The sequence below is a fragment of the Onychomys torridus genome, chromosome 21, assembly GCF_903995425.1.
Source record: "Onychomys torridus chromosome 21, mOncTor1.1, whole genome shotgun sequence".
NCBI lineage: Eukaryota > Metazoa > Chordata > Mammalia > Rodentia > Cricetidae > Onychomys > Onychomys torridus.
Genome location: NC_050463.1, coordinates 19,566,416 through 19,592,054, shown reverse-complemented (window position 1 = coordinate 19,592,054; position 25,639 = coordinate 19,566,416). Strand labels below are relative to the sequence as shown.

Sequence of the window (25,639 nt, the reverse complement as noted above, 5' to 3'; positions counted from 1 at the left end):
TACCTCAGCATTCTTTTTAAAAAGCTAAAACACCATTCATTGAGATCGATCAGAAGTAAGCTCAGTTCTCCCCGACACCTCGATACTTCAAGGGAATATTCAGTAAGAGCCATACAACACTGAACTTTCTATCTAGTTATGTTGTGTCTTGTGTAGGTTTTTACCAGGGGCCCAGAGGAGCGACTGATTACTGCCCCCCACCATGTTAATGCTTTTTTCCTGCAGCAGGTGGGAAAGACATATAAAATATAAATACAATTCTAACTACAAGGTACACATTTTAACCCAGATGAGAACTGCATTTGTATTCATAGCTTCTTGAAAATATTTTTTAATTACCTAATATTATTATTATTATTATTATTAAATGAAGACTGACTTACCAGACACATAAAGAAATGAACACGTTGCGGGGGGAGTACTTTGGTAACTACTTTCTTTGTTACTTCAGAGAAGGAAATATTGTCTAGATCATCCGCCCCTGGTCCCGTGTGAAGAAGACTTTCATTCTTCATTCTCAACAGCGTCCCTCTAAATTTTGCCTGGTGGCGCGGCCTGACCATAATGCCTCAGGGGCGATAGTTTTTTGGTTGACTTTCTCCAAAAGTTCTAGGGAAGCTTGAGTTTGCAACTTAGCTCCGCCAGGTTCTGGTTTCCTGCCAATGCACGAGAGAAATGCCAGCGGAGAACGTGGCTGCTCAGCTCTGTTTTGATGTTCTGAAAACTACATAATGCTTTTCCAGCCAGACGGCTGCCTTGTTACCTAGTTCTTGCTGTTACCCACATTTCGTTGACTTTTCCAAAACGCCCTTTTCATCTCCTTACCACTGTTGCGGCAGTCAGCTGAGCACCACGGAGTCTGCCTCTGCCAAAGCTCTAATTCATTTGAAAAATGTATCTAACGCCAGCCACAAAACTTGAGGGCGTGATTGTGCAGCCCCTCATTCCTAGGTTGTGAAATTCGTATTTACGGTTTCAAAGTTCCGTTTCTGTTCGATCTGTGGGGTTTTTTTTGTTGTTGTTGTTGCTGTTGTTGTTTTGTTTTGTTTTTTGAGGCAGGGTTTCTCTGTGTAGTTTTGATGCCTGTCCTGGAGCTTGCTCTGTAGAACAGGCTGACCTTGAACTCACAGACATCCAGCTGGCTCTGCCTCCCGAGTGCTGGGATTAAAGGTGTGCTCCACCACCGCCTGGCTTAGTCTGAGGTTTTAAGTCATTATTTATGAAGCTATGGTGGCATTCCATTTCTCCTGGTACTAACAAATGGAATCCATATCTAAAGGCATTTAAAGAGGTTTTTCTTATTATTAAAATACATATTGTAGTTGTAATTAAACAGAGTAAAGGTAAGTTTTTTGTTTATGTGAATTTATACTTTTCATATATTGAATTATGGATACAAAGTTTGTCTCTTTTTTGGTTTCTAGAGACAGGGTTTCTCTGTGTAGTCCTGGCTGTCACTCTATAGACCAGACTGGCCTCGAACTCATAGAGATCCACTCACCTCTGCCTTCTGAGTGCTGGGATTAAAGGCGTGCACCACCATCACCCGGCGCAAAGTTTGTTTCTTAAACCAAGGCTTTATGTTTATGTTTAGACTTACGTTGTGATGATTTTGAAGATTAATGGGACAAGGGTTGCCACTTTCTTCACTGCTAAAATAGAATTAATCGTATTATTTTTGGGGGGCAGCTTCTTTATGGTCACACTCACCCCACTTCACACTCTGCTCTTTCTCGCTTTAGACTGTTGTCTACTTCCATTCGCCAACATACTTGTTTGTAAAAATCAATTTACTTTTCATACAATTAAATTGAAGTAAAGGATTCCGTGTTTTTATAAGTCCTGCATCTTCCAAACTTGTTTTAAAATAATTAAAACTTAACAAAGAATAGCGTAAGTTGATAAATTCAAATGAAATTGCCAGGCTCTCCAGTGTAGTTATGCCAGGCAGGGTAATGCGTACATGCAGGGTAGTTACATAAAGGTTTCATTATTAAAGGCAACCTGCCAATATGATGTATCTTCCTCTAGAGATGGAAATTGCAGAGAAGCCTGCTGATAACCAAACCCCAGAAAAGAGAAGCCAGAGAAAGTTGCATGAGACCCCTTGCAGCCCAGAACAGAACCGGAAAACGAGAGCAAGCTTGGCAGCGGATGGTGATACGTCCCAGAATTCCGGGGCTCCGGGGAGTGACTGGAGTTCTGACGAGGAAGACGGGAGCAAGGGCAGACCCAAGTCCAGGTGCAGGTCCACCCTTTCCAGCCACACGTCAGAGGAGGGCGGCCAGCGTGGCAGGAGGGGCAGCGAAGCGTATCTCACTGCCTCTGATGACAGCAGCTCTGTATTTGAAGAAGAGACTTTCGGCTTCAGCAGGCCAGAGCACAAGAAGCTGTATTCTTGGCAACAGAAGAAAACTCAGAACAGCCTCTCCAGGGGACACTCTCAGTCAGGTGCAAAGGAGCAGCAGGACAACTCCTCCGATGAACTGAATAAGAAATTTCAGTCCCACAGCCTGGATTATTCATCCTCATCAAGCGAGACCAACACCCCAAGCCCCATTTTGACCCCGTCTTTAACCCCCAAACATACTAACTCACTCCCTGGAAAAGGAACACAGTTAGTGCCTTCGGCCTGCCTGCCACCCCCCAAGCTAAGGATCCCCAACGTTTTCAGTATAAGTATGGCGCTCACCAAGAGGCACCTGAGTCAGCCACAGTTATGTTCCAACCGGATGTTTGGCACCAACAGGAATGCCATAAGCATGATCCGGCCGCTGAGACCTCAGGAAACGGATCTTGATGTAGTTGATGGTGACGGCGTGGACGTCGTGGAGAGCATGGACACGGGCTGCGATGATGGGCTATTTTCCTATGACTCCCTGGATCCTCCTCCGTATGCAGATGACCAGGAAAGCAGCGAGCCCACCAAGAAGACGTCCTGCAGCAAACCTCCCACGCCTCCTCTGCACCGCTTTCCCTCTTGGGTAAATTACATTCCCTTGTGCAGCACGGCACCCTGGGGGCTCTTCTCAGCACCCCCCTCTCAGGTTTCACACTCCCCACCCCCCAATTTCTTTTCGTGTACGGCATTGTTCTGACATTTTACAGTTTTCAGAGTGCACTGTCCCCCTTCTCCTCCCCGGCCACGTTCCAAAAAGATTGAGAAACAAGACAGATGGGAATTCAAAACTCTGACTTTAGTTCCAGATAGGGGGCTTGGAAGGCAAGTGAGCTTTTCAGTATTGGACTTTGGAAGTGGATTTGTTCATACAGGCCCAAGCTGAAGTTAGATTCCCTCGGACTTCTCTGGGCGAGGCCAGGCCAGGGCCCCTCTGGCTCATATAACGTTAAGGTGCTTGTGTCCTGGGGGACGGGGACAATGGTGCTGGGCTGTGCATAGCAAGGAAGAGCAAGTGACCCCCGTCTAGAGAGCGGTAGTGTTCACTGAGTGGAGGCCCCTCACAGGAGGCGGGATGGGATGCAGGGAAGGGCTCCCTCTAACTGTGATGCTTTGGAATGGATTTTGAAGCAGCTTTTGATTCTTATTGGTTGTTCTCAGGTTTGACATTTACTTATTAAGAGAGGCTTTTCTTTACTCTTCATGAACTTAGGAACCCATTCCTTCACCTATAGCTGCCTCTTATTGATCTAGAGGAGACTGAATTTTCTGTGGAAACATTGACTGTGACCTACAAAACCAACCTGCCAATTAGGTGATAGTTCTTAGGAATATCTATATTGCTTGACTTAAAAAAAAAAATTCTGTCTTTAAACTTTAACATGTATTTATTAATGGGAGGGGTGAACTTGCCATAGTGTACACGTGGAGGTCAGGGACAACCTGCAGGAGTTGGCTCTCTTGTCCTCCATGCAGGTTCCTAGGGTCACACGCAGTTTGTCACACTTGCCTACAAGCACTTTCAGGCACAGAGCCATCTCACCAGCCCAATATTCTATATTTAAAATGAAGTGAATTGATCTGTTTCATAGACTTAAATTTTCCTTCCCATATTGGCACAGCTTAACCCCTGGCTTCCAAAGAACCATCTGGGTTACCAGGTATTTTGGATTTGGGGGTCCTATTCTTTTACTATGGTTATTTTATTTAGTAACTGCTGAAACTGTAAGCAAATTAAGGCAACCATGGCTTCCCTAACGTAAACTTTGAGATGTGTCTGCTTTTCATTTACTTCCAAGAAAACATTTTTTTTTTCATTCAGGATCCACATGAAACTGTCTCTTGTTTATTGCTAAATTCTGCATGGCACAAAAAAGCAGAAGACAGTGGCATGGGAATCTCTGGAATTCTAGTTATGCTATCCTCAGGCGGCAGAGAGTTGTAATTTGGCTTCTTTTGTTACGTTGAGATTTTCAAACACGGATGTTAAGCTTTCTAGTTCATCTTATATGGCAATATTTTTCCATTGACCTCTCTTCCTCTCTTGAAGCTATTTGGTCCTGGAAAAGTCATATTGCTTTTCAAATGTTCTAGTGACCATGGGTGAAGGTTCATTGGCATTTTCAGGTTTCCAGGAGGTCTTCTAGCTACCTCAGTCAGACACTGATTTAAAGCAAGCCTATCTTGATTGAATTGGAGTGTCGTGCAGAATGTAGTAGTCACTTAGGTGGGGACAAGCTGTGATCCAGCAATACCTCTGTTGGCCTGCTCTTTATAAGTGACCTGGCTTGGCTCAGGTTGCCATCTGATCCATGGTGACTCTCTTTCCGCTTTCCTTCCTGCTGCCCCATGTGCCACGTGGGCTCCAACTGCCTCGAAGCTCCTGCTTATACTGCCTTAGGGCTGCAGACTTTCTCATTGATCTCTGCAGTTAATCTGTGTGTAAACCCCACACGGTCAAAGGAAGTGTACCTTATCTGCTCTGTCTGGCATTCCTTATCTAACGTGCCCTGCATCATTATGATCTCAGGCCCGTTTCTGTGGCCACTAACCAGCCTGGAAGAAGAGCGTGGCATCAGTTGCCTACTGTGTTCTGGTTCAGGCAATGGAGTTCAAGTGTAGACCTTTTATAAAAGGCATGATGATCTGTGCACTGGCAACCACTGGAGTCCTTCTCCTCGTTAGGCGGTGATGCTAATCTTACAGTACCCATTTCAGAGATCTTCCTTGGAGCAGAGGGAACATAATAAGCTACTTTTGGAACAAGATAATAATACCAGTGTAATTCTCAAATCCATTTCTTATTTGGACGGAAGTCTACTTTGCTTTTCTGAAATGTACATTAAATAAGAAGGCAGTACATTCAATGCTCTGCTGTGATTCTGAATGCAGGATTTTTTCCTCTTCTTTTTTCTAACTGTGGTAGGCTATTAAAGAAGATATCTGTGTGTGATCAATGACTGTAAAACAGTTTTTGGCTTCATGTTACAGCCAAAATTCAATGTTTTCCCTCTTTTAAAAAAAAGTCTTTAGCCACCTATAGAGAATTAGAATATTAAAGGAGGTGTTTATCTGTGGTCAGTGATTCTAAATAAGCTTTCTTATGATCATTCCTATATCTTCTAAAGAGGTCAAGATACCAAGTCAGTGTTTGGGAACAAAAATACATAATGGAATAACTAATGAATGGCGGGGGTGGAGATCTCTACAATTTATTTACAATGTTGGGTTTTATTGGCACTGATGAGTTTTGTGGTAACACTGCACTTCTTCAGATGGTAACCTGAAGAACAATTGAAAAGTATTATGTTCCCTGTCATCATTTCTTGGCTGTAAGCACCTGGTTCAATCTCTCTTTTATAATAGGAAAACAGAATATACGCTGTAGCCAAATCAGGCATTCGAATGTCTGAGGCCTTCAATACGGAGAACACTAATAAAAGTAAGTGTTTGGTGTGATGTGATGTGAGTGAGTCTTGAGGGTGTGTGCATGTCATCGTTCAGAGCACATGTGGGCTGTAGCCACCAAGAGGCAGGTGCCATGGTTCTGGGTTGATGAGGTCATCAAAGCCATCAGAATTACAGAAACAAAATGCAGCACGATGGGAAATTGGTGGAAGGGACATGCTCTTGTAGCTAAAATTTTACATGAGAAAGTTCTAGGGATAAAACCCACCCTAGCAAATGATGCACTTGAAATAGTTAAGCTAGTGAATTTTACGGTTTGTGACATTAAAAAAAAAAAACTGTAATAAAAGAAGTTTTAAAGCTGTATGATTTTGTATTGCTGTTTCACTAGGCAAGACCTTCCTAAACGTCTAATGTTACTGGAATAATGGAATTATGTAAGTGTTCAGGAAATGGTTGCGGATTTGTTTTCAAACTGATTTTCATCTTATTCAGGAGAAAGGCACAAGTACATTCAACCCTGATGTAGCACATGCTCTACTACATAGAGAGACATGGGCATCTTGTCTGTTTAAAGTTACAAAAATTATAAAACTATTGGCCTCTAAAACTTTTTCCCTCTTCCTTTCAAAAAATTATTATCCCACTAGAAAAATAAATAAATAAGGCCCCAACCCTTGATGGGTAGAGGCAGGAGAGAATCTAAAGCTAAAGGCTAGCCTCAGCTACATAGCGGGTTCAAAGCTAGCCTGGGTTACATGACACTTTGTCTCAAAAATGTAAAAACAAACAAAATGATTCACACAGAAGTGTCTAGAATAAGAAAAGACAAACTTCCGGTGACTCTTTCTGCCTCCCACCTGTCTTCCAACTGGTTCTTCACATTCAGGAAGTATATATTACCCACCACCACTGGGGTCTCCTGACAGCACTTAAGGATGATAGTGCTCTAACACCAAGTCAGAGACAGGGCTCCAGCTTTCAGAGAATGTCTTCCGAGGGACCGCTTACTGAACAGTGAGTGGTCATTGATGCTTGGTTCTGCACAGCTAAGCATGAGCAGAGAGGCTGAAGAAATAAAAGCATGGTTTCTGCTGTAAAAGAGCTTACAAAGAGTTGAGGAGCTGGCACATACGAGGAAATAATGGCCCGTGAGAAACGGAGTATCTGTAGCTGCATATGGTACCTACAATCCCAACAATCAGGAGGCTGAGGCAGGAAGATCACTTGCTAGCTTGATGCTCGCCTAGGCTCCACAGTAAGGCTCTAAAAAAAAAAAAATCAAAAAGTGCAGATGCAAATCTATAAATGTCATAACTCATAAAATGATGTTAGTAACCACCTGCTAATCTGATTTCTTTTTCATATATATTCATAAATGGACCAGAGTGCTAGATGGAGAGTTTTTCTCCAATGTTGTTTTCTGTTTCAGATTCTGCAACCATACTTTCCTGCTCTGCATCAGGCCTTTATACATCCCTGATATACAAGAATATGACGATCCCAGTGTACACAACGCTGAAGGGGGTAATGAATGCATCTCTCACCGTTAAACATATGGGTCTCCTCAGGATGTGCAGGGAAACTTCTTGAAGCTCCATATTCCACTTCTAACATTCTAGCCTCCCCCACTTTGTAGAGTTTTACAAGATCACATTAAGATATCATAAAAGAAAAAGCAAAAGAAGAAGAAATGGAATGGCCTGGAGAAGATGATTGTGATGTGGTTCCTCCTTACCCCTGCCCCAGACTGTTGGTATATTATTAATGATGCAATGGAAACTCTTAATTTAGAAAGGGCTGTGTGTTCCTGCCAGGGCCCCCATTGCCAGAAGAACCTAATTAAAACAAGAACTATCAGATATTGACAGTCTTATGGTTCCAAGACTCTTTTATAATTGACAAATTTCCTAGCTAATTAGAATCGAAGGTTTTGAAGACAGGACTTTCATGATGTCAAAATATGCTATTTCCTTTCTTTTAAAAATAGACCTGTGAGCGCTTTCTGCAAAGCATCGTATGTCTATAGAGGGCAGTAACTTTAGAGATGGATACAGGGGGGCTGTCCTGCTTTTCTTTAGAAGGCGACACAAATAAGTAGCAGTCCTTTCCTGGATGATTCCTCTGGCTCAGAGGAAGAGGACAGTTCCAGGTCCAGCTCTCAGACGTCGGAGTCAGATACACGCAGCCGCAGTGGGCCCAGCAGTCCCAGAGCCATGAAGCGAGGTGAGGGGAAAGCGCATGCGCAGGAGGCAACGCCCGCACATTCTGAATATTGATTCAGGATTTACCTTAACAGAACTTCTAAGAAAACACTCTCCAAACCGTACTGAAATGAGCATCAGCCTAGGACTGAGACATTGATATTCTAGTGGTAATTTTCCGCTTCGTTCTTTGTGATTTCATTATCATCATCATCATCATCATCATCTTAGTATTATTACTAATAGTAGTAGTATATTATTAGTATATTATTATAAAAAGAAATAATTGGCCACAGTGAAGTTTCTTTTTTCTTTTTCTTTTTTCACTTATCTGGCTGCCTAATTTGTGGGATAGACTTATTTACTATATTATGAAACGACAGAAAACACACCTACAGTTTGTGGTGGTGGATCTGATATGTAAGTGGGAAACACTCCAGCTTGACTTTGTGCATACATATGACTTTCAATAAAACTTTGAGAACTTGTAGGTGTGCATATGTGTTCACAACACACGAGTGAAACCCCGAAGGCAACCTCAGTGTCGCTTCCCTCTTTGAGACAAGGTATCCTCTTATTCAGGCTTTAGACGCCAGGCTAGCCCACAAGGCTTTAGACACCAGGCTAGCCCACAAGGCTTTAGACACCAGGCTAGCCCACAAGGCTTTAGACGCCAGGCTAGCCCACAAGGCTTTAGACGCCAGGCTAGCCCACAAGGCTTTAGACACCAGGCTTGCTGACCCACAAGCTTCCAGGGAATCCCCCTGTCTCCGTCTCCCATCTTGTGCTGTAGCGATAGATGCTCACTTCTGTGTCTGGTTTGATGTGGACTTAGGGGATCTGAACTCAGGTCCTCCTGCTTATGTGTGCAAGCGCTTGATCTGGCGAGCCTTCTCCCCAATCCAGCTTTTAGTAAGTTGTGCGCACAGGGCAGATTAACTTTAGGAAATTCTATGTGGTCTTGCAGATGTGTTGGCTTTCAAACTGTGTTGTGTGGAACCACCGCGGTCTTCAAAGCCCTGGGCTTCAGCTGGAGGCACTCAGCTGTCTCTGGGTCGGTGTCTGGGCTCCGACTTGGTTCTCTGTGACCAATCGGGTGATGTCACACTGTTTGCTGAGAATGCAGCTGCTAACATTCTTCATAGCTGTCAGCCTGCTCTTTTATGTCTGATCTCCTCCGTTCTCTTCCTTTACTCAAGGCTGGCCTCAATGGCCCTCTTGTTTACAGATTAAAAAACAAACAAACAAACAAACAAAAACAAAACAAAAAAAACCAAAAAAACCCAAACCTAATTTGAGACAGGGTCTCTTGTGGCCAAGACTAATCTTGAACTTGCTCTGTAGCCCAGATTGGCCTTACACTGCCTGTCTTCGTATGTTCACCTCCTGAGTGTTGACTTCTTTGTGTGTGTGCGCCATCATGCTTGACTCTGTGTGTGTGTGTGTGTGTGTGTGTGTGTGTGTGTGTGTGTGTGTGTGTGAGACTGGGCCCCACCTCCTTCATCACGCTGCTCAAACATGGCTTCCCCAGTGAGATCCATCCTGACCACACCGTTCAGATCGTGGTCCTTACCTCCTTCCGCTGCCAGCTCTTCCCATGTGCTTTAGTCTGTTCCGTATTTCCTTTTTTGGTACACTTGCTACGTGTTGGGCATCTGTTTCCCTGCCCTAGACTCTGTCCCAAGAGGACTCAAATGTGTCTTTTGTTGTATGTCGGAGCCCGAGCACCTCAGACGTGGCCTGGCGTACTGGCCCTGAATTGGGAGCTGAGCTCTGCCCTCCAAAGTCACCCCAGCCTAGTTGTTTGACTTTGGACAGATCTTGCCATTGCTGGGTCATTCACTCCTTAGACAATGAGGACATTAACCAGGTGATCTCTGAGATTCCTAATGTCTGGTGTCTACGTCGTACGACTGTTATTTGTCTGAGCAAGTTAAGTAAAGGCCAGTAATATAGGAGCGACATTATTTCCACTTTAGTAAACTTTTTTTTTTTAAAGGCACAATGGCCTACCTTCTTGACTTCACCTACTATTTATAACTCTTCATTTGTATTTATCATCCATGTATGGCTTATGACTCATAAGAGACTTTCTAAAAAGTCAACTCAGTAATAGTGGAAATGTTCCACTGAATTTTACTTCATAATTGTGTGTCTTTAAGACTTATTGCGCCGGGTGATAGTGATGCACGCCTTTAATCCAGCACAGGGTGGGTGGTAGGGGGTAGGTGGCAAGAGGCAGGCAGATCTTTGTGAGTTTGAGACCAGACTGGGCTACAGAGTGAGTTTCAGGAAAGGCTCCAAAGCTACACAGAGAAACCCTGTCTCAATAAACCAAAAAGACTTATTGCTTATCTTTTGTGGAGGATTTTTAAAGCCAGTAAGCTGGTTAGTAGTTTATTAGACTTTCATAAAAAAATATTATCGAGGTTCAGCATTTGTTTGTCTATGTATCAATATATAATAAATACATATATTTTAAAACTTTACTAAAAGATCCATTAGTAAGTAGACTTGCATAATGATTTGTGTATGTGAGAACACTCACGGTTCCAATCATACCAGAATATGACTTATGTTCTTTCGACTTTCTTGGAAATTTGTGTAACAACTTCAACCCCTTATTTCCTACATTAAATAAATCTTGTGAAGGACGGTTTATGATGTAGGAGTTAGTTGCCATCTACCGGAGAACTCACAGCTGCTGTTGGCCCTCGCCGGGCTGAAATACTGACTCGATTTATATCTTGGTTTTCCTAGGTGTCTCTGTCTCTTCCGTGGCTTCTGAAAGCGACTATGCCATCCCACCTGACGCCTATTGCGCAGACACGGAGTGCTCTCAGCCTGAGCAGAAACTCCCTAAAACCTGCTCCTCCTCCAGTGAAAGTGGGAAAAATGTAAACATTGAATCAGACTTTGAGAAATTAATGAATCTCTAGTTTGCCTTCCCAAAAGAAACAAAACATCATTTTCAAATGTTTTCTTTTCATTAGGAACCATTAGAAAAATCTGGCTATCTACTGAAAATGAGTGGGAAAGTCAAGACTTGGAAGCGGAGGTGGTTTGTCCTGAAAGACGGTGAATTACTTTACTACAAGTCTCCAGTGAGTGGGCAGTGGCTGTTGAGAGACGGATTCCTCACACTGTAAAGCAGACTCCCAGTGGTTTCCTTTCCTGTAACACAAAATTAATTATGGGGCTGGGAGATATGTCTCAGCCCTGGCTGCTCTTGCGGAGAGAGGATCCTAGTTCCATTCCCAGCACCTACATGGCGGGCCCATGACCGTCTGTAACTCCAGTCCTAGGGGATCTGACAACCTCTCCTGGCTTGTCCAGGCACTGCATACACACGATGCGTAGACACACATGCAAGCAAAATATCCATACACATAAAGTAAAAATAAGATTAACATTTTATTTTATTTTATTTTATTTATTTTTTGTTTTTTTGAGACAAGGTTTCTCTGTAGCTTTGCACCTTTCCTGGACTAGCTCTGAGGACCAGGCTGGCCTCGAACTCACAGAGACACACCTGCCTCTGCCTCCCGAGTGCTGGGATTACAGGCGTGCACCACCACCCCTCGGCTTTTTTTTTTTTTTTTTTTCATTTTAATTATGCATTAATGATACAAAACATTTCCTGTAATTGCTGCTATAGCTGATCTGTGTTTGCCTTTCCTCCTCTTATACAGAGTGATGTAATTCGGAAACCTCAGGGCCACATTGAACTCAGCGCATCCTGCAGTATTGTAAAGGGAGATAACAAGCAAACAGTCCAGGTGCACATCTTTTGAATTTGTTATTCTTTTGGTACCACGGGAAACAGTTCTTAATTGAGATTGGATGGTTTAATGCCTTTTTATTCATTTCAGAATCAGTTTGATGCTCAAAGCTATATAAGATTTGTTAGCTAAAACTGTACTATGGGCTAAGTATAGGGGTTCTCCACTACTACCCTATACCTTTTCTTCCTGTGTTCTTCCATATTTAATCTCTCGGGCATTTTCCATTCTCAAAATGTCAAGCTGTTTTAGGGGAGGGTTATCCAGTAAATGAATTTCTGAGATATTTGTAACCTAATAAATCTCTTTTTTTAGTCAAATTTGAAGAAGCTTTTAATTAAATACTTGCCAGGAAGATGGACTTGGGCTAGGTCCACACTTGGCTTCACAGGGAACAGCCCTAATCTAATATACTATTAAATTCAAGAATGTTTGTATTTTAGTATAGAATCAGACAGTGACAGTTCTCCCATGAACTTCAGAAAGAGAAATCTGTTGGTGACCAGAGGCACTGTACTGCCCCTGTATCAGAGATGGCTGATGCCCATCTTACGCACACGTATACCTGTTTGAGTTAAAACAGCCTCTTGAGATAGTCTGCAATATCTAAATTCGGACACTTTGCTTCTGAACTGTTTCAATAACCATTATTTTTTTTTTCTTGTTCCTTTGGAGGGTAGAAGACACTTGCTAGGAAGTTCATGGTTGCTTTCCAGTAGACTTGGGGTGCCTGAGGTTAAAATGAATGAATCAGGGAAAGCTCCAACACATGACTTCCAAGAATCGACTGTAAAGTCCCAAAATATTTGGGAAATTGGCAACATGGTAATTTGAGACTGGAATTATTGTGAATTCTTAGCAACCGGTCCCGTGTAGCACCAGGAATTGTCATGGAAGTCCTCATTTGTTGATAGTTCATTTTCTCACTTCCGTCCAGGAAAATCCCCCTTTGCCCTGATAACTTTCTGTCTGGCCAATCCTCATCTCCAGTCTTCTTGTTCAACAGCCTAGAGCTTACCACACTGTGGGGAATAGAAGGACATGAGACACTGAAGACATAAAACCAGCACCCTAGATTTAATAGCGTGAACAGTGTCAGGCCCAGGTGTAAATGATGTTAGCTCCGTGGCCATCATTCTGTATCTCCTGGCAACCCAGGACTCTGGGTGTACCGCGTTTGCTTTCCTGTCAGTAATGATGTGTGACTGGACAAGGACTAAGTCATCATGAGTGCCTCTCCGGTTGTTCCTTCTCCCATTCTAGCTGGCCACCGAGAAGCACACGTACTATCTGACTGCAGATTCTCCCAACATCTTGGAAGAATGGATTAAAGTGCTACAGAATGTTCTTCGAGTACAAGCTGCCAATCCTCTCTGCCTGCAGCCCGAGGGCAAGCCAACAGCGAAGGGGTTGCTCACCAAGGTAGGACTCTTGTATGCAGAGCAGCATCCTAGGCAGCGGCGTTGGTAAGCTCCATGCATCATGAAGAATGGGGTTCAGATAATAATGTGCATTTAATATTTTGTTTTGGGGGTGGGAAGTGTGTTTTTAAGCACAGTGCCCAAGTGTGTGTGTGTGTGTGGGGGGGGATCAGAGATGAAAAAAAGGTCAGTTTGGCCACATGCAAAAATATAAATGGAAAAATTTGAAAAGGTCATTGAAAGGTATGAAACCCAGTTAATATCCTTAATGTGTAATAAGCTTGGGCTGCTAAGGTGGCTCAGCAGATGCAAGTGTTTGCTGCCAAGTCTGAAGGCCTGGATTTGATCCCTGAAACCCACATAGTGGGAGTGAACTGGCTTCCACCAGTTCCTCTGACCTCTATACATGTGTGTGCGCACGTGCGCACACACGTACACTAAATAAATAATGGAGTAAAAAGTATTTAACGAGTTTTTTCTAATCAATAACCAAAGAGTGGATACCAAAAACCCTGAAGGACACAATGGAAGAGGTGTAGATTTGGTAGAGCTAAGAAGAAAGAGAAAAGATCAGCAATTATAGCAATAATCAGCTTGCTATCTCTAAGAATTTTTAATTCACAAATTGATAGAATGAATATCACTTTTAAAATCTGCTTAAAGGTAAGACATTTAAAAAAAAAACATTGAAACCCAATATTGAAATGCACTTATTAGCTAGAGTGTCATTCTGGAAGATAATTTACCCATATCCTGGTTCAAATGTTAACTCGGTAATTTTGGATGAACAGATGGATGAATATCAGCTTTCTTTCTTTGTGTGTGTGTGTGTGTGTGTGTGTGTGTGTGTGTGTGTGTGTGTATGTGTACAATGTGTGCACCTGTTTGTATATGTGCATGTGTGTGTGTGTGTGTGTGTATGTGTGTGTGCATATGTGTGTATATGTGTGTGCATGTATGTGGAAGACAGAGGTCAACCTCAGTGATGTTTCTCAGGAGCCATCCATCTTATTTTTTCTTCCATTTCTTTTTTAATTTTTGCATACATTTATATTATGTGAGCCTGCATGTGTATGTCAGGGGGGACATGCCACCGCAACTGTGTGTATGTGTGTGTGTGTCCCCTGACAATACATCCTCTCGTACTCCTATACTGCTAAGTCCTTGTGGGAGACAGTTCTCTCCTTCCACCACGTGGGCTCTGGGATTAAACACAGGTCAGTAGGCTCAGCGACAAGTGTCTTTACCCACTGAGCCGTGTCACCAGCCCTCGACCTGTTCTTGGAGACAGGGTCCTCTGGCCAGAGCCCTGAGGGATCCTGCTCTGCAACTGGGATTAAAGCACAGCACCGTTCCTGGCGTTTTCTGTGGGTGCTGGAATTTGAACTCAGGTCCTCATATTTGCATAGCAAGTGGTTTACTGACTGAGCATGCCTCCCCAACCCCAAATATCAACTATTTTAAAAACACACCCTTCAGGGGGCTGGTGAGATGTGGTTCAGTAAGTAAAGTGTAATGTATAATGACATGCTGTTAGGTGACAGGCACAGTGTAGCATGGCATTATTACTTCTTTTTACTTAGGAACAAATGTCTGAATAGGATACTTACCAAGGTAGATTGGTTATTTCCATGTAGTTTTTATTGTTTGGGAAAATTTGTTAACTATTTCAGCATTAGTATTACTCTCAAACATTTACTGAAAGCAGCACCTTTTCCCTCCTTTTATGTAAGATTGTTTCGATTAGCTGAGTTTTTTAGGACTGTCCATTCCCATGAAATTAAAAATAGTTTGTCCTACATATCAGCTCCATACAATACATAGACACTAAGAGAATGCTAGGCAGTCAGCGGCCCACTGCATTCATTAAGGTCAAACAGCTTGGCAGAAGTCTTCAGCAGAGTGGCATCTCTGACTTGGTGTGAATCACAGTGCCTTACTGGAGTGTAGCCATGTTAACTTATTACCAGAAATCCACCGAGTCTGCTTAAAGGGTAAAGGAACTTATTACGGCGGAAGACTCACTGCAGCACGGGAGATTTATCGTAGGGTCCTGGAAGGCCAAGGTACAGTCCAATGCCGTTCTTCCGGCTGCCTGGGTCTCAGCATCCACGCCCACGAAGGAGAGAAGAGAGGGGCGTAGGTGGTCTCGGGTCTTAAGGGTAGCCCTGAGCTACGCCCCAGGGGCAGGTACTTCAAGGTCATAGGTGGGTAGAACAGGTACCTGCTACATCTCTAGGGAAGGGTCTTCAAGGTCATAGATAGAACAGATATCCACTACATTAACTCCTCTACAGGGAATTACAAAGAACAGAGCCACTAATTATTTCAAATGCTGAAAACATCCTGTTGGGCACTTTTGAAATTACACAGTAAAATATTTATACATCCTTAGTGATGGGCTTGTGTTCTGTTTATGTCAAGAGGTGAAAATTTTACAGATGGGATATATACTACATATATACTACGCTGTCATATCTAATGATAATGTGGGAATATGGGTGGGTGGTATTCAGTAATATTTACAAAATCTGACTGACTGAAGTAACACTAAGTGCCAAAAGTGAGAAAGAATTCACCAGTGTATTCAACAGAGACATGTGCTGTGTGTGTGTGTGTGTGTGTGTGTGTGTGTGTGTGTGTAAGCTAGAACTTCATGTCAAAGGTCTTCCTAAATCACTCTCCACTTATTTGTTTGTTTCTTTATTTATTTATTTATTTATTTATTGTTTATTTGTTGGGTTCCATTCTCTCACTAAGCCCGGAGCTGTCGGAGTGGCTGGCCAGCAAACTTTGGGGGATTTTCCTATCTCTGCCTCCCCAACATTGGGATTATAGGCAAATATGCCTCTCCTGGTCTTTCTCTTGGGTTCTAAGGGATTGAACTCAGGTCCTCATGCTTGCTGTGGCAAACACTTTACTGAATGAGCCATCTCAGTATTTTCTTTTTTCTTTTTTTTTGGTAAAATAATCCATTACCATTCAAACATTTACTTATTTATCGGGAACTTTCTGGCATTGTGGAAAATATACTTGAAAAAATGAATACAGTGGTAGGCTAATCCCCATTTGCTCTATAATTTATAACCATGAGGAATAAGAGTTAGTTTTACCAACTGGCAATGGACAGAGAAGCCACCCCATGGTGGGGGGGTGGGGGAAGGACAATGTGGATGAGGCATAATGAAGCCGATTTTCCTGAATTAGCAACATTTGGAGACAGACACCAGTGAGCTCTTTGTTTTATGACAGGTTAAGTACTTTGGGCTTCATCAAGGATTGTCTAGAGCCCTTTAGGGTTTGAAATGGGGACGTGGACATATGGATGCTGTTAACAGCTTGTTCTGCCTAGGAAGATGAATTTGCAGGAGGCATGGTAGATAGTCTAAGAACAGTTAAAGCCGTGGCTCTCATGGATGTGAAGCTGTGAACTGGTCATGGGAAAAGAGAAGGGGGGATGGGTTTAAATAGTGGCTGTTGGTAAAACCAGTCTTCTTAGATTGGGTTAGGAAGTAGACAAGGCTTTTCTAAGTGGATGGGATTAAAGAGGAATACTCTTGGGAGAAAGGAGAGGCTTTCAAGTGGACAGTCTGTTTGGGAACATACCAATGTAAGTGTTACAGCTCTGAAGGGAAAGGTAACCCAATAGAAGTGTTATAGTTCTGGTCTAGTGGGGGATGGTTTCCCCAGCAAAGTGTTATAGTCCTTGTTCTAGGAAAAGTATCCTTAATGCAAGTGTAACAACCCTGCTCCAGCAGGGGAGGGTTTCCCCAGGGCGGTTGTTACAGCTCTGCTCGGAGAAACATTACAACTCTTCCCAGCTCCCCCTCCAGCAAGGGCAAGTTTCACCAGCCAAAGTGTTACAGTTCTGTTCTGCTCCTGCGAGATCGTGACAGCTCTGCGGCGTTCTGGGGAAAGTTTTTACATCTGTGCTCTGCTCTGCTTTGGCCAAAGAGCATCCTTACAACAAACCTCACTCAAGAGATTTATTGGGATGGAGGAATCCAGTAGAGTAGCTGTTTCTGCCAAAGTGAAAAAAGGCAGCAGCAAACTGAACAGGCATAGGGCTTGTATAGGGTTTCTTAGGGGTGGAACTTTTCAAGGTGGTTATTTTCAGGATGGGGATCGGTAAGATTTCAATTCCTGTTCTTAGGACAAGCTCAGAGATTGGTTCAATTTGAGCTTAGGGATTGTTTAGTTTTTGTGCTCAGGGATTGGTTGGATTTCAATTCCTGAGTTGATTAGGGACAGGGTGTATTTCCTTGGCTCTGGTCTCAGAGCTAGGGTGCTCTTTCTCTGGCCATTTTTTTTTTTACCCTACAACCAATGTTTTGAGTTTGTAAAGACATCTTACTAGGAAACATCACAGGCTATCAAGATGGCTCCTTCAAGCAAAGGTGCTTGCTACATAAGCCTGCCAACCTGAGTTCAATCCCTGGAATTATCTCACAGAGTTGTCCTCTGACCTCCACATGTACATCATGACTTGTACACCCACACTCACCCAGCATACACTCTCACACACACAGTAATAACAACTGGTGTTTTGTTTTTAAGCTTAGGAGGCAATAGAACAGTCTACATTAGAGGAGAGAGCTGGCTGGGAAAGGAAGGCTTGGGGACTTGGCATCTTTTAAGTAACTGTTAGAACAATGAAAATTAGAGAAGTCATCCAGAAAAGAAATAATGTGACATTCAGAGCAAGAGATGGGGAATGGAACACTCCAAAATGTTGGGGATGTAGGGGAATGGATAGAAATTCCTGAGGGTACTGTCATGGAGCCTCGGAGTGGAACCCATGAGCAGGAGGGGGAGTCTTTGGATCATCCTCAGAGAAGACAGCACCTTGCTGTAGGGTGGAGGGTAAATGGGAGACACATGTAGGGTGTAGAGTTGACAGAGCTATCTGTACTCTCCAGGGCACCAGAAAGAATCAAGCTGGGGTGAAGAAAGAGGATGGGAAAGATGTGTGCCCTGTATTTATAAGCTGAGGAAGGAAGCTAGGAGATGTGGAAGATTAAGACCCAGAAGTGAGCCGGTGGGAATCAGGGAAAGGCATGATGGAGAGGCTGGCCTGGAAGGAAGTGAAGAGGGGCGTCAATGAACATCTGTATTCGAGGGACATGGAGTAAGGTCACTCTTAATGTCCTTGGTTTTCTTGGTCTCCCCAAGACAAAGGTATTTACGGAGAGTAGGGGAAAAGATTGGGTGTAATCACTGAGGATATATGTAGCCAGAAACATTTGCTAATTATTTGTGTTACTAAGGGCTCATGGAACTGTAATGGTTGGGGTTCATATTAGTTATTTTTCTCTAATATCTTCAATGCCTATAGTAGGAGCAGAGACTTTGCAGTTTGGAGACAGGAGTGACTTTTTCCATCATCTTATTATATAAAATTTCAAATATGAAATAGATTTGGAAGAATCTTTATAGTAAACATCCATATTCCCACCACCTGGATTCTACAATTAACTTGTTTTACTTCATGCCTATCAGGGTGATGGTTTGAAGTGTGTAGTTTATTATGAAATTTCAAATATCCAAAACTAAAGGATATAATGCCCCTTCCCAGATTCGCCATCCAGTCTCAACAGTTGTTAACCATGCCTCATCTCATCTCAGAATACCTATCTACGAATAGCTTTCTCCTTCCTCACATCCTCCACGGGGCTGTTTAAAGGCAAGTGGGGGTGAAGTCTTGTGAAGGGATTTGTTAGGAGCATAGGAATGCGATTTGGTCATGGGCCCTGGGGCAAGAGTTGTTTTACAATCAAACACCAGGATCCCAGGTTGGCAGACAAGGAAGAGGCCAGACAGGAAGGGAGGCACTAGGAGATGGTTGGATCTGGGGACTTGAGGCAGGAAGCAGGCCAAAGAATGAGAGGGGGGGGGGGGGGGGGGGGGGGGACACGACAACAGCATGTAAGTTACAGAGTGAGTGATTTCCAGTGTGGGGAAAAGGAGCCAGGGTGTGAGGACAGGAGTGGGAACTGTGAAAAATAGCAGTTTATTGGAAATGGAAATAGCACAATTGAAGAGATGCTTCAGAGGCAGGAGGGGAAGAGCCCGTGAGCTGGCTCTGATACCCGCCCCCTTTGACCTGGAATAAGTTACTTATGGGCTCCGTGCCTCAGTGCCTCATCTGTGAAATGGGAGGTAATCATAGGGACCACCCTCAAGGGTGTTGATAACATGAACTATGTTTCATTTCAACGTGTCAAGTGTGTTCGGACAATAACCTGGTCCATCAGAAGCACTTAAAAAGGGTAGGTGTTGTCACAGGAGTTTCTTGTAGATACTGAAGTCAGCAAGGCTGGTGGTGGCATTACAGGGATGAGGTGGCCAGAGAAGAGAGGAGACCAGGGGAGCTCGTGGTTTGTGTGTTGACAAAGCCTGAGAGTGAAATCTATTGCATGTTCTCCAACTTTTAACACCACTGACATGGACGGCTTCTGTTATCAAGGCAAGGTCTTGATAGATTAGTTTTTAAGTTATTTGGTGTGCCAAGCCTTTGAGGTGGTCTTTACATCTCCATAAGGATTTGTCTGGTATGGTAGGCTTTGTTAAAATGTGTTTCAGAACCAGAGTGTGAAGAAATACTGATATAAGATGTATATATAAAGATGGGCTGTGTTTATACTTTTAAAGCACAGCTTTTACGGGAGTTGGTAAAGCTTTCCACTTACTTTTGGTGTAGACGCAAACATTGTTCTATCTTAAACAGCAATCATTTCCAAAGTACATGAATTACACTCCAGTTTTGAGGAAACTTCTATCAGGGCTGTTTAAACAAAAAGGAAGAGGTCCTACAGAGCACTGAAAAGCCCAGGATATTCCTCTGTAAATATACGTTTCCAAATTTAATTTAACTGAGGCATGCTTTGCCAAACAAAACCTTCTTGTTTTTGTTGTTGTTGTTGTTTCAAAGGGAGCATTCTAAATCCACCAAAACATTAGTGGCAGAGTGATTTGTTTAAACCATAGCTTTGAGAGCCAAAAGGCTAGCTGGTTTTGTGGGTTTGAGAGATGACATGTGTTTAACAATCTATACAGGAAGAAGGAAGCATTTATTGCAGCAACTATTATTTTTTATTTATATGTTGTCTCATTTAGTCAAATGATAACCCAGGGAGGTGAGCGGTAATCCTGTTATGACAGGGTAACTGGGTAAGTCACTTGCCTGAGGATACCAGAGTGTGAATGTGTGTGTGTGTGTGTGTGTGTGTGTGTGTGTGTGTGCTGCCAATGCTAGATTGACAGGACCACCACCAGGGGAGTTTCAGGGCAGGTTCAGACAAGCACAAACTATTCTAGAATGGGGTATTGTAATAGGGCTTTATCTTAGGCTTGCCCACTGATGGGAATGGGTTTCTTCATCCTCTTGTAGAATGGAGGATGTAGTGGTGTCTGTCTGGTACAGACCTTCTATGACTGTACCCGAGCAGGACTAGGGCAGGTTGGAACCCACAGTCCAGAGCTACAGAAGCCACCAAGTTTAACCCCTTCTCGATACTAAACAGATGATGATACAGTGTCCCCCGCAAAGACTGTGAGCTCTTGCAGAAGTAGGCTGTGGTATGTTCACATCATTTTTTCCCAGTTTGACCTCCGACTCTACACAGTCTCGATTCAGATTCAGATTCGGATTCTCTGTCACTTCACGTAGGCCTAGGTGGAGCCAGTCACGGCCTCACCATAGTGATAGCCTTTGATGGCTGTGTGTCATTCTGCGTGGTTCCTTCTGGAGAAAGCAACAGGTTTTTGTTTCTTTTTGTTCAGGAAATCCCTAGCATTCTTCAGGTCTTAGTCTTCTTTGTTTGAACATGGAAATGCTAACCCAGAGAGCCACTGGGTTATTGGAAATCTTTGAAGTAAGGAAACTATGAAATAAACGTGGGATTGGCTCCTGAGCCTAGTGCTAAAACAAGAAGGTCCTCCGCTAACGCCGACACCCTTTAGCACAGTTCCTCATTCTGTTGTGGCCAACGATAAAGTTATTTCCAATGCTACTTCATAGCTATAATTTTGCTACTGTTATGAATCAGAATATAAATATCTGTGTTTTCCAACGGTCTTAGGTGACTGCTATAAAAAGGTCACTTGACTCCCCCAAAGGGGTCGAGCCCCACATGTTGGGAACATCTGTCCTAGTCGGAAGCATTGTGTGTGACACACAGCAGACTCTCAGGATGTGTTGTGTGGTATGCTGTAAGTGAGTGGGCTGTGGGACTGCTGTCCGCCGTCACAGGCGCTTCTGGGCAGGGTTCGAGCAGTTCCCTGAGAACAGCACCTTCCGCCTTGAGCAAACCAGACACCTGGGGAGCTTCACAGAGAACGTAGAAACTCTACAGCAATTTTCCAGGCTTCTGAACGACATTTGAATCCACTGAAATCTAATTTCAGGTAAAACATGGCTACTCTAAGAGAGTCTGGTGTACGCTTGTTGGGAAGACCTTGTATTATTTCCGCAGTCAAGAGGATAAGGTATGTATGCATCTTAATATTCCAATGAGAGAAAGAACTTTGCTTGCGGTGGCTTAAAAGGCCTTTCCCCTTTGACTTTTCTGTTGCTACAGAAATCTAGAATTTTTGGTAAGTTGCTGTTATATTTATAGTCAGGGTAATAACCTATTTGGGCTGTGATTGTAAATTTTGGCTTAGTGACTTTTACCCACCTCATTTTTTTTAACACCTGGAAAAGCAAAGCCTTCTTTCATTCCCCTCCTAACCTCCGCTTTGCCACGCTTCCCAGTGTTCCGACAGATTAGATAAAGCTAGATGTGAACAGCCAGGAAGGAGAGCCAAGGGAGGAAAAGGAATCCGGGCTGTCGTCAGATGCCCAGATACTGCTGTTCATCCATTTGTCCCTGTCTATCTGCCTACTCACTTCTGAACTGTTATCTTCCCTTACTCCCAGGAACCTGAGTAAATCTTCACTTTGAAAGTAGGAAGATGGGCATCTGTCAAAGGTGAAATGGCCTTTGTGGGCACTCAGCACCACCTTAGTGTCACTGTGCCTGCATGAAATTAGCCAGTATGTATGGGCCTTGAGCACTTGTATTAAGTGATGGTGTCAGCTCCACAGAACAGCAGCCTCTGGCTGCTTAGTTGGTTAATGGTCCAGGGATCGTGTGGGTCAGTTATTTCCCTGGTCCCCTTTCGCAGGCTGCGCTTCCAGGTCTACCCCTGTATTTAACACATGGGCCGTTGTTCTCTGCATGGCTGGTGGGAGGGGGTTAACAGTGTAGCCATTAGAAAGGGTGCATCCATGTGAAAGATAATGTGTTTAATTAAGTGTTCTTTATCCAGCCACCAGGTAGACGTTATTTTGTTTTCTATGCAATATCCCAGTAGGGTCTTGCTTTTCACTGGATCCTAAAGGAGGTAAAAGTGCAACCATGTGAATATTTGTGACAATATTCCAGGCAGAGGGAACACCAAATGCAAGGGCCCTGAGGCCGGAGCATGCCTGAGGTGTTTAGAAGAATGGAGTCAATGTGAATGGACTGGAATCCCTTAGGAAAAGAATAGCGGGGTTGGGGGTTGAGGGCTGTGACAGGGCCTGAACCATATGGGTCCCAGTAAGTCAAAGTCAAATGCTGGCTTTTTAAGGGAGACAAAATTTTCCTGCTGTGTCAGTAGGGTTTTCAGTAGGCCGCAGTATTAAACTGACCTGGGACGGATTATAGGAGAAGAGTATAGAAACCTATGGAATGTTGGTTGCATAGGACACACAAGGTTTTGTCAGGAAGTGAAGACCCCCATGAAACTGGACAAACAGTGTCTTGGGAAAACAGGGAAAGGCCCAGGGATAGGCCATTGTAGGTAGCTGGGTGGAGAAGTGCCCAGCAGGCGAGGCGGGGCTGAGCGAGAGTTTCTGCATAGGCTTCCCATCTTGATGCTGAGGATGCTGTTTTCAAGCCTGTTACCAAGAGCATCTTCCATATGGGAGCCTTGTCTCCGGCCTTGGGAGAGAAAAAGAGGGAGTCAGAGTACCCCCCTTGCACCTTGTTTTTGTTTTATTTTGAAAATAGCAATAGTTCAAAATACTCTTCAGGCCAAAGAGGTGTCTCTCGGCCCGCTGGGTCCTGCTACCCCAGCTTTTACTCTGAGACAAGACACACTGGAGGATCTTGAACAGCTCCCGCACACAGTCTTCCCTGTGGCCTAGGAACACAAGGCTTCTATTTAGGAACAGACTGAAGGGATCGAGGAAGATTCTAATTAGGAGACTGTTAGATTAATCCAGTGCAGGGACAGCTGTGGTTAGCGGGGCTATGGCACTCTCAAAAGAGACCATATATTTTGAAAATCTTGTTGACAGAATTTATGTCAGAGAAAGAGAAGGGTCAGTGATGCTGTCAGATTTTTTGGCCCCAACGTGTGGAAAGATGAAGTCATCGAGTGCGGTGGGGAAGGCTGGGAGGAGGGCAGGTGGTTGAGGTGGACTTGTTGAAAGGAGCTAGACATCCAAGTCCAGATCATGAGTCTGGAGTTAGGCATTTGGGAGTAGCTAACATCTGCTGGGATTAAGGCTTGGATGAGATCACCCACCGTGTGTGTAGGTGGTCAGGACAAAGAGTCCAAGCACGGAGTCCTGGAATGTATCATAAAAATGGATGATAGCACATGTCTTTGTGGTTAGAACGGGCTTTTTCAAAGAAGGGCAGCCAGGCATGGGCTGCATGCCTATAATCCCATTACCCAGGAAGCTGATGCAGGGGGATAACTGTAATGCCTAGATGTATAGTGAGGCATCGCCTCAACACCCTTCCCCACCAAAAGAAAAAAAGAAAAAAGAAAAAAAAAAGGTACTCCCTGCGATTACAAACCTTGCCAAATACTTTAGAAGCTATAAACCTGAAGAATGCTCTGTAATGTTCTTAACTAACGTAAAAGTTTAAAAACAGATACTAAATAACTAACATGGAAGACATGTGTATGTTAGTCAGTAAAGGAGTAGATAAACTTTAACAAAACTAGCTGCAGAAAGGTTTTCTTACCCTTAAATCGCAATGGGAAGAACCGCTGTCTTTCTCAGGGATGTGTTACACACTTTGATAATTAGTCTGAGAACATTAGACATTTATGGGGGTCTCAGGTGACTCAACTGCCTGGTTATTTTTTTCTGTGAACAATATGGAGTCTCTGCCTACATTTTACGATTTGATCCACTAGCTTAACCAAACCTCTCATCAATTCTAAATTATTTTGGCTGAAATATTACTCTATCAAGAACAAAGAATTGGCTGTTTGAGTCTAGCTGAATAATCTGACACATGCATCCTTGTTAGTTTTTTTTTTTTCTCAATGTTTCTGCTTGCTGCTGTTGTATTTGTAACAAAATGGAGAATCAGATTTCAGTGAGGAATTTATTTTGTTCTTTAAAGCACGCCTTTTAGAAGTAAAACCGAAAAGGACCATTATAACTTCTGACAGGAAAAGACTGAACGTGCCTGCCTTACTGTCGCTAACCTCTGCTTCAGTTTCCTTTAGGTCAGATCAAACTCTGGGAGGCTAAGGTGGAGGAGGTGGACAGGTCGTGTGACTCAGATGAAGATTACGAAGCCAGTGGACGCTGTCTGTTATCCACTCATTATACCATCGTTATCCACCCCAAAGACCAAGGCCCAACATACCTGTTGATCGGATCCAAGCATGAAAAGGTATTTAAAGTCTTTGGGGTTGGTCTAAGGTCATTCAGACTTTCTACTTCAGGTATTGATGATTTCAAGCCAATTTTATGGAAATAACAGATAATTTTGGGAGGTGGGGAAAGCCCTTCAATTTTATGAGATTCTCTGGAAATAAACCTCATGCCAGTCTTCAATCTGTTGACGAAAGTTGTGTTGAGATTGAAATTAATGGTGACAGTGGGGGTCAAAAGGACCTTATGTTTAAAAAGTGTGACCCTTGGGACTGGAGAGATGGCTCGGTGGTTAATAACACTGGCTGTTCTTCCAGAGGACCCAGGTTCAATTCCCAGCACCCACATGGTATCTCACAATGGTCTGCACACCCGCAATGGTATGACACCCTCACACTGACATATGTGTAAGCAAAACACCAATGCACATAAAATAAAAATAAATAATTAAAAAAAAAGTGTGACCCTCACAGGGTGGACATTTTCAGTGAATCTAATAACTCTAACGTTTTCCATTTATTTTTTTTTTCAATAAAATCTTTGGTTTACAGACAACAAATAATGAATAATTTTATTTTCTGTATGTATATACTTATATATGACAAAGGAAGAATCACAAATTGATGAGAAGGAAGTAAATCCTGTATTTATTATATGTAGTAGTATACTTTTATTGTATTGATGAAATTAACTGTTAAGGAAAACATTAATTTCTTCATTTTACACATTTGGCAAAGAATAATTTCCAGGTGAATTTAAAGAACTTAAAGAATTTA

The 25,639-nt window shown here is 43.2% G+C and overlaps 1 protein-coding gene across 1 annotated transcript in view; it reads left to right on the top strand.

Annotated features, from left to right (window-relative positions):
• Positions 1-25,639, top strand: part of Plekhh2 (pleckstrin homology, MyTH4 and FERM domain containing H2) — a 102,293-nt gene that overhangs the window by 45,892 nt on the left and 30,762 nt on the right. The window contains exons 8-17 of the mRNA XM_036170899.1: positions 2,032-2,984; positions 5,765-5,840; positions 7,239-7,333; positions 7,888-8,032; positions 10,771-10,907; positions 11,004-11,114; positions 11,703-11,789; positions 13,056-13,214; positions 21,620-21,700; positions 24,703-24,882. Coding sequence (XP_036026792.1) covers positions 2,032-2,984; positions 5,765-5,840; positions 7,239-7,333; positions 7,888-8,032; positions 10,771-10,907; positions 11,004-11,114; positions 11,703-11,789; positions 13,056-13,214; positions 21,620-21,700; positions 24,703-24,882 — 2,024 coding nt within the window. The remainder of the gene's footprint in view (positions 1-2,031; positions 2,985-5,764; positions 5,841-7,238; positions 7,334-7,887; positions 8,033-10,770; positions 10,908-11,003; positions 11,115-11,702; positions 11,790-13,055; positions 13,215-21,619; positions 21,701-24,702; positions 24,883-25,639) is intronic.